The sequence below is a fragment of the Berghia stephanieae genome, chromosome 7, assembly GCF_034508935.2.
Source record: "Berghia stephanieae isolate SIO BIC M18660-M18661 chromosome 7, UCSD_Bste_1.3, whole genome shotgun sequence".
In the NCBI taxonomy this organism is placed as follows: Eukaryota; Metazoa; Mollusca; class Gastropoda; order Nudibranchia; family Aeolidiidae; genus Berghia; species Berghia stephanieae.
The window spans coordinates 56,130,868-56,144,087 of NC_088366.1; the positions used below are offsets into that span (position 1 = coordinate 56,130,868).

The 13,220-nt window shown below is 34.8% G+C and overlaps 1 protein-coding gene across 2 annotated transcripts in view; it reads left to right on the forward strand.

Annotated features, from left to right (window-relative positions):
* Nucleotides 1-1,267: 1,267 nt before the first annotated feature.
* LOC144977525 (short transient receptor potential channel 4-associated protein-like) overlaps nucleotides 1,268-13,220 on the forward strand; it is a gene marked incomplete at its 3' end in the record, with an annotated part of 29,256 nt that continues 17,303 nt past the window's right edge. For both annotated transcript variants that reach the window (XM_078922836.1, XM_078922838.1), the window contains 7 exon segments: nucleotides 1,268-1,554; nucleotides 3,629-3,784; nucleotides 4,426-4,551; nucleotides 5,138-5,207; nucleotides 6,387-6,466; nucleotides 6,999-7,158; nucleotides 8,466-8,576. In XM_078922836.1, coding sequence (XP_078778962.1) covers nucleotides 1,453-1,554; nucleotides 3,629-3,784; nucleotides 4,426-4,551; nucleotides 5,138-5,207; nucleotides 6,387-6,466; nucleotides 6,999-7,158; nucleotides 8,466-8,576 — 805 coding nt within the window.

Sequence of the window (13,220 nt, forward strand, 5' to 3'; positions counted from 1 at the left end):
TATGATGGACCAAGACCAAAAAAAAAAACAAAAAAAAACAAAAAACTATGTGTAACCTTGAACGTTTATAGTCTGGTCAATACAGTTTAGTGAGAATTACACATAAACGTGGATGGCAAAAAGCAATAAGAAAGACCTGAGTGACGTCATCTATCTATAGATCAGTCGTTGCCGTATCTTGTCTTGTAAAAAAAAATATTTAAAAAAAACTCTTGCCTTGGTGAAAGGAAAAAGATAACAAAATAAATAAATAAATAACATAACATAACATAACATAAAAGTTTGATGAAACAAAATATATACCAAAAAGACGTAAATCGTATCGTAAGTACATAATATTCGTTTTACTTAATGATTAAACGACATACTAAACCCACGTGCACACATTTGCAGGTCTGATAACCCAAATTATTATGAGTTCATTGTTGTAGTGGAAATACTCTCTAACCAACGCAGACAAAGTATTGTCCATTCCAACAATTAAAATGAGGCCATAATCGCGTTCGGTTAATCAGACCTGCAAATGCATAGACTAAGCGCCGTTTGTGACCATTCAGTGTTATTCGTAGAATTAAACGAATTCCTTGGTGTTATTGCTCCATTCGCTCCTTTTTTTTCTCTTTCTTTTTTTTGTTGTTGTTCATTTATTTAGCGTTTCGTCTAAAATGACGAACGGGCGCGTGATATGTATGTTTTAATAAGCAAAGAAATGTAAAGCTTCAACAATTACACCAGACTGTAAATTATTAACGTTTCGAGTTTTCCATTCATCAAAGCAAATACATTACTAATAAAACAACACCTTTTTGGGGCGGTGATTAAAAATAATATAAAGATACATACATAGTCGCCAAGTTTTTGTGCGTAGTGTATTTTTTTTTTCATCTCAAACATAATTTGTTTTCCTACACGTTTATTATTTGTTTTGATGAAAGGGAATTGTGAAATGTTAACAGTCTTAATCTGTCTCAACCATAGCTCTTTGATGCCTATGATATCAATAAGTTAATTATCCAAAGCTTTAAATTTCTTTAAAGACTATTCGTTTTTCATTTGACCACGGGCTGATGCATTTATATTTCTTAATCATTGCTATAAGTTTCGTTCAGAAAGGATATCACCGAGAAAGAAACAACTGAGAATGCTGTGAAAAAAAAAAGGCATGTAAAATCATTATGTGATCGATAGTTCGATTTCTAATCATAATTTGTCGACTGTCGAAGAAATAGGACTGGCTCGACAGGACGGAAGTGGCGACCTCATACGCATGCGTGCAAAAATTACCGCCTTGCTCTGTTTGCTTAGTTCGTAAGTGAAAACAACACACTAAAATAGAATACAGTCGTCAACATACAGAAGATAAGGCTAGGTTAGCAAATCACAGCCGTTAACTGGGACATTTATTGAAAGGGGAGGAAGGTGTTTTAATTCTCAGGGATAAATGTTGTGATAATGTTACCCCGGAAAAGAGGGAGAGGTTACTCCTATAGTAGTGGATTTTTTCTTCAAGCTGATATTCAATACACAGGCCGTGGGCCATCCAGATTTACACAGGTAAACAATGTTGTTGATTTGGCAAAAATCGGTCATATTCGTCACTTAGCAGAAATAAAAATATACCCTCAGGGTTGAATTCCTATCATTGTTTGTCAAATTATAATGGCTATATAGAAAATGAGGGAATTGCATGTCCTTTGTTTCCTCGGGAACTGCGATGCCAGCGGTCATTTCATTTTGAATAAATTTCCCTTCCTGATTCAGCAAAAATTTCCTTTGTCTTTTTACCACTATTACCAGGAATATGGAAGCTAAATTGTGTCACAATCATCATATTACACTTGTCAATATATTTCACGTAATAATTTAGCCTCATAATTCCTTGCGCCTCGTGATCATATATAAGTTGTCCTTTTTAAACCCCAAAGTCTGGTTTACGGATGTAGGGGTTAAGTGATGATGCAGCAACACAGACACAGGCAGGCACTCACTCACTCTCTCTTACTCTTTCCCTTCGCCTTCTTACCTTACTCCTTAATAGTAGGGACAATTATATACAACTTAAACGTTGCACCCTTGTCACTTACACTTCCGTCTACTTTATTCGTGACTGTTAGAAATTAGAAAATTAAAACGAGCCCACATACACTCAAACTCTATACTATAGAAGACATGGTGTCATAAGCAATTCCAATTAGTTCAATTAGTCTTGATTTATATTTATATTTTATATTGAGAATAGGCTGAATAGGAAAATGTTCACCTTGCTTGGTTGACCATTGACTGACAGTCATAATCGACAGTATATTTGAGTATCCAGCGTCGTCAGTGAGGTCAATCTTCTAAGTACTAGCAGTAGTGGACTTTTTCAATTTTGATTGTTTTGTTTACATGAAACGAATTGCCCATGAAGTTGAAGTATAAGTAAGTTTAGTAATGACTGAGCATAGAAATTTGTTGACCTGAACCATTCTGGAATTGAGTTGAGTTGTTTTTTTTTATTACAAAACTTTTGCTTTTAACCTCTCTCTCTCTCTCTCTCTCTCTCTCTCTCTCTCTCTCTCTCTCTCTCTCTCTCTCTCTCTCTCTCTCTCTCTCTCTCTCTCTCTCTCTCTGTCTCCCTCTCTCTCTCTCTCTCTCTCTCTCTCTCTCTCTCTCTCTCTCTCTATGATCACACACACACACATATATATATATATATATATATATATATATATATATATATATATATATATATATATATATATATATATATATATATGTGTGTGTGTGTGTGTGTGTGTGATCAGGTAGACCTTTGAAATGTTTATTTAACAGGCTTGGGTAACCTCACATATGACTTTGATCAATTAAACATCACAATCAAGAATCAAATTTTAAGTTTTACAGAACATTACAGTACAGTACATGATGGTAAAACGCAAAATTGACATATATATATGTAGAGAGGGGTAAGGATTTAGTATATATAGGGGTGTACAAATACTTGTGCAAGTTCATTGTGATGGTAACCATAATTAACAGTTAAAATTAGTAATGGTTATAGTGATAGTCATGACAGTGATAAACAAGAGAGAGAGGGAGAAGCTCCATCCAGTAACAGTAACATAGCAGCCAGCTGTCCTGATCATATGGGGACTGTCCCGATTCGGCAAACTGAGAAAATGTTAATTATGGAAATGACCCTTGTATGTCCTAGGATTATGCTGTTGTTTTTTGTTTTTTTTCTGTAATTTTTAATTTAATTTTTTTTTTACTAGCAAATTAAAAAATAATAAATAGCTCTAAATCTAGATTATGTTATATAATAGTGTTAACATACTACAATTCTGGGTCATGTCGGGATTGTGCTTTAAGATGCCCCGTTTTAGCTCTCCGAAAAGGGTCACCATGCTGTAGGATTTTCAATTTTTGTTTTAATGACAAGATGAGCTTGACATTTTTTTGTTTACCACACTCGTACAATGACTTCTGTCTGACATGAAATTTAATTCTGATGATTGATATGAATACAACATTTAAAGGGGAAAAAAAAATCAGTTGGTTCCTCCTCTGTTTAAAATTCACATCACCGTTTATTCTTTTTTTTTTCTGTTCACTCCCTCCTTCCCCGTCCCATCTACCCAAAAAGCTACCACGGCATCTACTCACAGGCATTCCTGAGAATAAAGATGTGGTTGATATCATCATCACACTGGACAGACTCAGTGTTGCCAGTCTTTCATATTGCGTTGAGAAGGGCACAGGCTCAGATCCCAAGGCAGATGAAACTTTCACGGAACTCAAGGTAAAATTCTTGAAATAAGAATGGTTTTATTACCGTTACATTTTTTGTTTTGATTTTGTTGTTTGTTATTTATAGAACTTAAAAATGAGCAGTTAGCTTATTCTGCAAATTATTTTTATCAATTTTTTTGGGGTTTTTTTTTTTGTGTGGTATAAAAAGTAGTCCTTCAGATTCAGAGTCTTGAGGCCCATGGAGCCAGAGTTTGTTCCAGTTTCTATAGAGTGAAACGAACAAACAGCAATTGCTTGCGACAATTTGGATATAGGATGCTATTCTTTTGCAAAGTACTGGGTGGATGGAGGGATCGATTTGCGTGCGAATCGAGTGCTCTGCCAGTTGAGTTATCAGGGTTTGTTTTTGTTTTTTTGTATAGTCATGGTATAATTGTTTTCAGCAATAAATGTGGTTATGCGAAAAAATTTTAATATTATCTCTTATTTCATGAAGAATAAAATTTACGGCTGATATTTTGCTTTTCAAAGTATTTTTTATTTTAGAAACAGCGTGATATAGTAATAGCTCTCCGCTTTTTTTTTTAATTGGTAATTTGAATTTTTAAAATTCCAGTTTTGGTTTGGTTAGTTTTAATTTTCAAATATTTTTCTCATGTTCTTTTCTTCCTTTTTTTTTTCATTTTTCAGAAAGTTTTGTTCATGTTGATGAGTTTTGAACCTCGCAGATCACATTTCAATGATCATTCTTCGGGTGCAAGTGAAGAAAATGTGGAGAAGTTTGCCAAAAGTTTTATCAATATGGGTGGTGTGGAGGTTAGTTTTATCGTTTTCACAAATTTAGAGACCATTGTATTTTTATGAAAGTTAAATTTTAATTTCGTTTCCAATTCAAAAAAATTTCTTTTCAACTTATTAAGTACAAGCTTCAATTTAAATTTTTTTTTTTTTTATAAAATTGTGTTATATATCAATTTTTCAAGATAATTTCATTATTGACTTTATTTTTTTTTAAAGTAAAGACTTGTTTGTTTTCACCATTGATAATATTTCTTCCCTAATGGTGTTCAATTGCTTTGAGTCGCTTTGTTGTAAATTGCACAAGGTAGATATTTTTATGGAGAGATAGATAAAGTGAGTTATATGACTGATATTTAAGAGTACAACACAAAACGAACAATGTGTCAGCCCTTTCCTTCGTCAGGAAACAAAAAACAAAACACAAATATGTAAGGTTACAAAATATCACATTTTGTCAAATGTGGAAAGCAATGTAAATGTATGGAGAGGGTGTTGGATGTGGATGCAAGAAGATATTTTTACTGTGTATGGAGGGAGAAATTATAGGGGTAATGTTTTGTATTTGGTCAATGTCTTGCATTCAATTCTGTTTTCACTTCAGATTTTAATTCGATTCCTGATGGCAGGAACATTACTTCCCAAAGTGGCTTTCAACAGATCGGGTTCTAAAGGTATTTTCTTTTTTTTTTCTTTTTTGCTCTCTCTGTCTCTCTCTCTCTCTCTCTCTCTCTCTCTCTCTCTCTCTCTCTCTCTCTCTCTCTCTCTCACTCTCTCTCTCTCTCTCTCTCTCTCTCTCTCTCTCTCTCATCTATAAAGTGGATCATATCCTTTTCACATCAGCCATCAATCCCTCTTTTCACCTACAAGTCCACACCGTATCACCATCATCATCGTCATCATCATCATCACTGCCACCACTATCGCCACACCATCATTTCATGAAGTACCACCATTACAACAACCACCTCCACCACATCATCATCACTATCATTACCACCACCACTACGACATAATCACAACACTATCACCATTAAAACAACAATCACTACCATATCCTTACCACCACTACTACAACCTCCTCCAACACAACAATATCACCACCACCACTTCTGCAACCACCACATACATCATCATTATCATTACTACCACCAGTACAACAGCCACCATCATATCATTATTACCACCACCCCTACCTTTCATTTTAATATTTTATACCTCATAATGAAATTGGTTTTGGAACTTTACTTGATTTGAAACAAGGGGTATTGGGATGATTATAGATCTCAATAGATTATATTTTGTATGCAAAAATTCCTGTTTAAGCGTTGAAATTATTCGGAATTGTTTCTGAAATTTACGTGAGCCAAAGTTGGCATCTGGTCAACTTGAAACAATGGGAGGTGGGCATTAGTCAATCTGAATAAGGGAGATGTGGCGACTACCACTACTACTACTACAACCATCACCACAATATCATCCCTACCACAACTACTACAACCACCACCACACCATTACCACTACCACCATGTTAAAGTTAGACGTTCAGTTTTTGAAATTCCTCCGAGTGGTGTCAGAAATTGCTGCAAGACACATTTTGCATTACATCACAATACATTTTTATGAAATTAAAATCTATAGGTTATTTTTGCATGGATGGTTCTTGATCTAAGCGCTGAAAAATTTCCTCCTCTTCAGCGACTAGTCATTCTCATCCCTGTAAATAAGAAATATCCTGCTGTATAGTCGTGTTACAATACATAGAACATAGGGCCTCCATGAGCATTTGCCACAAGTGAAACCTATATAATTGTCCTGATTTGTTTCGTTATTTCTTCTTCCCCCATGTGCAGCTTCAGTCTTATGTGAATCTCCCGGATCTTTACGTTGCAAAAGTTTGGTGTTGGAGATCCTAATTAAACTTAATACTTTGGTAAGTTCTTTCACCCTCTTTCAATCTTTGTCGTCAACTATTTGTTTATTATGAGTTTTAATGGGTATATATATATATATATATATATATATATATATATATATATATATATATATATATATATATATATATATATATATATATATATATATATATATATATATGTGTTGTTTGAGAAGTGACGGCTGATATTTCTCATTTCAAAAAGTATGAATTCAATGAAATTTGAGTTTTCAACCTTGTATGCATTAAATAAAAGGCCAATTTGAAACTTGTAAAAGACAGATAAGAATAAACTTGATTGAAACATTTTTTCAAGACATCTGGATTATTCTTGTGCACAAGAGCCTTTTGATAAGAATACTACGCTTCATTGATATCATCGTCGACATTATTATCGTTATTGTTGTTATTATTATTATTATTATTATTATTATTATTATTATTATTATTATTATTATTATTCCTATTACCATTATATTTGTTGTATTATTATTTTTTCTGTGATTTTTAAAAATTTTCTTTTCCTCAGTGTGGAGGTGAAAGGTTGTTGGTGAAAGACTTGTCCTGTGATGAAACGTTAAATTATTTGTTCACTTTGTTAGCAAGTAAAAAAACCTTTGTCAATGCGTGTCAGCTGATCGAAGACATTCTACAACAACGGAGGGAGGTTCTTGATCTCCATCGTCCACGTGAGTGCATATATACCATTGATTGCTCACTTGATGCTGGGTTATTTATTAAAATATCAAATTCGCATAATAACAGAAGTTAGTCATTAATGCCATATTTAGATATTTTGAAACAGTGTAGATTCCCTGTGTGATTTTTTTTTCTTTTTTTAAATTGAGCTTTTATATAGCGCAATATGCACTAAATGTGCTCAAAGCGCTTTACAAGGGGTCCCTGGTCAACAGCAACATTTAACATGTAGGACAGGACATAACGCCTTTTAGGCAAAATTACAATTTTTCGGACAAAGACAACGCTGTTAACGGCCAGGTACTCATTTTACACCTGAGTGCGGTGAGATAATGTGAGTTAAGAGTCTTTTCCAAGGACTCAACTATGTGCCGTGCGCGAGGCCCGAACCCAGGACCTTCCGATCTGAAAGCGAGTGTCATACCACTAGACCACATAGCCGCACCATTCATGATTAAATGCTGTCATATGTATGTGCAGAGAGCTGCCAAGTGCCACGGAACCTCTGTGCAGCAACGGAGTAACCATAAATGCCTAAAAAGTCACAGAACGTTTTGCTGGGTAACCATAGCATAATTTTAACATTTGTCTCAGTGAAGTTGTCTGTAGGTCTAAATAGACTTAATTTTATGTGCCACTGAAATCAATGACATTTGTCCCCAAAATGGCTTTTGGCGAGTTGGCAGCTCAGCTGTACACATTGAAGTACAGAAATAGCATTGTTTATAATTTTGATAATTGTGATAATATTAATAATAATTACAATTGTTAAAATAATGCAGAAATGCCAAAATTTCGGTTTCATCAAAGAAAAATAATCTGGTCTGCCCCAAAAAACTCCTGGTTACGGGCAATTTCCATTAAATTCTGGTGAGGTCACATGGTCCCAAGGATAGCCCCCACTAGTTCAATTGTCAGCACCAGTTTCACTGCTACAACTCTATCATCATTACAACCACTACTGCAACCACTAATAACATCATAATCGTCATCACTAACGCCACTACAGTCACTGTAACTATCATCTCATTTACTCTAAAGTGGGGGCTAGTGTTGTCAAAATAGGGCTTAAAAAGGCAGTTGCTCAAAAATGTTCTCCTTTTTCAATTTTTAATCACCATCAGTATAAATAATATGCAAATATATTTAAGGTTTTCAAAGATGAATGTAAATTTATGAGTGCATATAATATTCATGACACTTAAGATATCTTATAAAAATCCGGTTTGAAAATGCTTTTATGACATCTATAATAGTTTTCATCTTATTATATAAAGGTATTGTGTTCTGTTTACAGAAAATTTGCGGGCATTGGTTAGCTGTCTTGATGATGCACAGTTGGCCAATTTTTGTCGCATTCTGGCTGTTGCAATATCTGATCTTGATATATATGAAAACAAATCCTCTTGTAAGTATATATACTGTATTCCATTCCTTTGTGAGATGGAATCCAAATGCTTAATATCTGTATTGAATTGTTTTTTGTTTGTTTTTTTTTTTAATTTCATCTCATTTTTCTTTTTTTTTCTTCTTTCTTTTTTTTTGCGTGTCTGTGTTGGTGCATGGATATTTTTATGAGTGTCAATATTTATACTCAAACTAAGTGACTATATTATAATAGAGATCTGTTCACCTTGGCTTATTCATTTTAAAAACACTCTCTGGAGATTGAAATTGAAATAAGATTTTTGAAAGGAATATACATGTTTATCACTTAAATCGATTAAGGGCTTGTGAAATTCTTTCACATCACACACACTCTCTCTCTCTCTCTCTCTCTCTCTGTCTGTCTTTGCCTCTCTCTTTCTATCTCTCTCTCTCTCTCTCTCTCTCTCTCTCTCTCTCTCTCTCTCTCTGTGTGTCTGTCTGTCTGTCTTTGCCTCTCTCTTTCTATCTCTCTCTCTCTCTCTCTCTCTCTCTCTCTCTCTCTCTCTCTCTCACTCTCTCACATCACACACACGCACACTCTTTCTCTCTGTCTTGTCTGTAGACCTGTAAATTCTCAGTCAATTAACTGAAATCAGTCAATTTGTCAAATTAAAATATTTAAAAGAAAGAAAGAAATGAAAAAAGAAAGAATTCACAAATCGTAGTCGAATGACCGTAAAGTGATTAGGAGTGTTCCACAGCGCTACGCATAGCTCATGGGGACCGTTTATATTAACGATGTATATATTGCCAAGACTAAGCGACGCTTTTTATAAAAGGCGTGTCTGAACACATCCCTGGGTATTTTCACACATCCTTCGTTAAATTATTTTTTCACTTTCCAAACCCAACGGTAGCCAATTTTAACTGAGCCACCGAGCGATAAATTTCACTGTTTCGTCTAAGCCAAAATTGACCACAATTACCTGGGACTCTCAAAAACTATGATAATCTAAATTGCGAATGCCCGGAAGTCCGTTATGTAGACACCTTCAAATCGAAAGTTTGGATAGATTGCTACAAAGCACATTTCGATTGCCTCACGTTGTAAACAAACTGGTTGACCGTTTCTTCACTGATTGGGTACCTAATTATAAGGAACAATGGTAAGTAGCCTAATTAATTCCCGTGCAAATTAGGACGTTTTCTGCCATTGTTTTGTTCAAGCGTGCTTGCTGTTTACACTGTGGCGATTTACTATTCATTTCGATTCTTTGGATTTGTCCGCTACCGCTACGCCTGACTGCCGAAGTTTCTTCAATTGATAATTCATTTCTACTTAGCCTAATAATTCAGTGTATTGGCCAGAAGTCATATTTATTTCTTTTTTGTTTCTCTCATTAACTGATTGAAAATCAAGTTTGCTCATTGCTACATTATTTTAATGTTCTCACAATGCCTGAGCTGTTCGTGGATCGCAATTCAGACTTGTCGAGCATCGATAAAAATGTGAGGAATAAATTCAATTGGTCATGGCTAGAAGTTAAAGATGGCAATGGGGATTATTTTTCTGACTATGTCAGAAAAATTCCAGAGGCAGGAATCGGCTTTTGTTTGTATTGTTGTCAACGTTTGAAGTATGGTCACAAGGGTATAGGCTTTCTCAAAAGGCATGCACAGTCTAAGTCACACATTGGTAGAAGGAATTCAGTCAAAGGAAATCAGTCATTGCCAGCTTCTTTTCAAATGTTAAATAGTTTAGAAAAGGGATCATCCCATGTCAGTTCTACTCATACACATCCTTATGGTGTTGCCCCAAATGTTTGTAAAGCTAGTGGATCCAGGCTGAATCAAAATTCTGAAGATCATGTTTCACAACCATTACCACCACCGCCTCCAAGTATGAAGGATAGGATAGCTCATCAAGAAGCTATTATTTGTTCTTTTATTGCTGAGCATTCACTAACTCTAAGCATGGCACCACACCTAATAGGACTTGCCCAGCTTCTTTCTCAAGATCACAAAGCTCTGCAATCTTTAAAAATGGAAAGACAGACTGCCACATATAAATTAAAGTTTGGCCTGAAGGAAATACAGAGGAAGCGATTGATCGGGAAGATGAAGGAGAACTATTTTTCAATAAATTTAGATGAAGCCACAACAAAGCATGGGAAGAAAAGGGTCCTCAATATTCTTGTATGTTTTTATGATGTGGACCTGGAGAAATCTGTTGTTTATCTTTATGCTTCAGTTGAACTGTTTACAGTAAATGCAGAAACAGTATACAAAAGTGTCATTGATATCCTGGTTCAAGACAACATCCCTCTTACAAATTTGATCACTGTTTTGTCAGATTCTGCTTCTTATATGAGAGGTGAACATAATGGATTTTTTATGAAACTCAAGTCTGACGCCCCTCATCTTGTGGATATTGATGGTGACATTTGTCATCATATACATAATATTACAAAAATATTTTCATCTTCAATTGATCCAGCAAGTCATATTTCAAAATTGCTTGATGACATTTTCAGGGACATTGAATACAGTGCAGATATAAGACGAGATTTTTTATCGATTTGTCAATTTCTCAACATAAAACGTCTACTCCCTAAAGAGAGAGTTTGTCACAGGTGGTTGAACATACTGGATTGTGCCCAACGTTATGATGAGTTGAAGGATAGCATTTATGTTTTTTACTTCTCTTGGTTGTCAATAAAGGATAAAGAATTGTTTCAATCAAGCATTATGGATGTTTTCAAGCACAGATCCACTTCTGAAAATAGCAGACAAGCAATTTATAAAATAATGAGGAGACTTAAGTCAAAAAATTTGACAGTGGCTGGGAAAGCAAGGAAATCAAGAATATGTCAAAAGATTTTTGATTTTTCATCCAAAACAACAGTGCTTCTTGATGTGATTTTATATGTATTTCCTCTTTTCAAGAGATTTGTTTTGGCATTTGAGCAACATAAACCAATGCTTCATCTTTTGCACGACGAACAAGTCAATATTTTTCGGAATTTTTTGCAATTTTATATTCGACCAGAATTTATCAGGGAATCTGGCAAAGATTTGCATTCTCTTGATTTGTCAAAACCAGAAATTTATTTACCTTACAAACATGTTAATATTGGAAGATGTAGTGAGACCAGATCCCTCTCTAAACTAGGACGAGAAGAAAGAAATAGTTTCCTCAAGTTATTATTTGAAGCTTACAAAGCTACAGGCATTTATATGCAGAAAAAGCTGCCCCTCAATAATCCATTTCTAAGGACTCTTTCTTTATTGGACCCCAGGGCTTTTGGATTTGGCGACACTGCAATGGCATTGAAAAAGCTGCCTTCAATGTTGAAATCAATAAATGCTCCAAATTTTGACAATGAAATTATGATGTTACAATCAGACCCAAGTATTCACCCTGTTGATGTTGACTTGTCCCTTGATTTGTGGTGGACAAAAGTTTTCAAACTTGCAAAGTACCCTTCTGTTCAAAAGGTAGTGAGTGCATGCTTGTCTATTTTCACAGGTCCAAGAGTTGAACAGTCATTTAGCATTATGAATAACATCATCACTACTAATAGCACAAGTTTACTAATTAGCACATACGAAGCCTACATGTATACTAAATATGAATTGCTTGCTTTAAATACCACAACATTAAAGAAATATGCAAGACCTAATGCTGTGACCTCACCAATAGATTCTTCACTTGCATATCACATGCAGACAGCATCATCAAGACATAATGCAGACAGCAGGAAAAGACAAATATCATCAACTGACCGATTGCCTTCAGCAAAACGTTCTCGTTGCTTATAGCCATGGAAATGATAAGATATAGACATAATTTTGTTTTGTTTTCCAATATATTTTTGCCTTGAAATGGACTTGCATCATTCAACAGTGGTGATATGATGAACAAAAGCTTGTTTTGCTTTCTTTTTTAAAATCTGGAGTGTTTTATGTCAATAGTTTTTATAGTTCATGATCAGATTTTTGAGGTTGCTTTGTGTGGTGTACATACTTGATTGTGACAATTAGTTTCTTTTGAAAGCCTATAGCTTTAATTACCTCATTAGTAGAAACTTTGTTTGGAGCATTGTTAGTCGTTGATGAAGTCTTCTTTACTGATATGAATGACATGCTTATTTAGCATTCCTTCTACATCAAATCAATGGCAGTCATACTTCCAGTAAGTAATAACACCCACTATTTTAATGTATTGTATTTATCACTCTCCTCTCTAATGATGCCCTTATTTAACAAAAAAAAACAAACTCGAATCTTCAGTTTGTCGAAGAGTTTCAGTCAATTTTTTTAGAGCTCATTTACAGGTCTATGTCTGTCTTTGCCTCTCTCTCTCTCTTTCTCTGTCTCTCTCTCTCTCTCTCTCTCTCTCTCTCTCTCTCTCTCTCTCTCTCTCTCTCTCTCTCTCTCTCTCTCTCTCCCTCCCTCTCTCTCCCTCTCTCTCTCTCTCTCTCTCATTGTGCATCTGGTTATAAATTGCAATCTAAACTTTTTCCATCCTGTGAGTGGTTTAGATCTGACTCTCTTTGTTGATTTTGCTCTTGGGTGAGCACTAAGAATTAATGTTGAATTGTGTCTGTCACAGGTGTTTAGCATTTCTTAACTCACTCAACCCTATCACAGACTATATCCATAGTTTACTCGGGTTACTTTT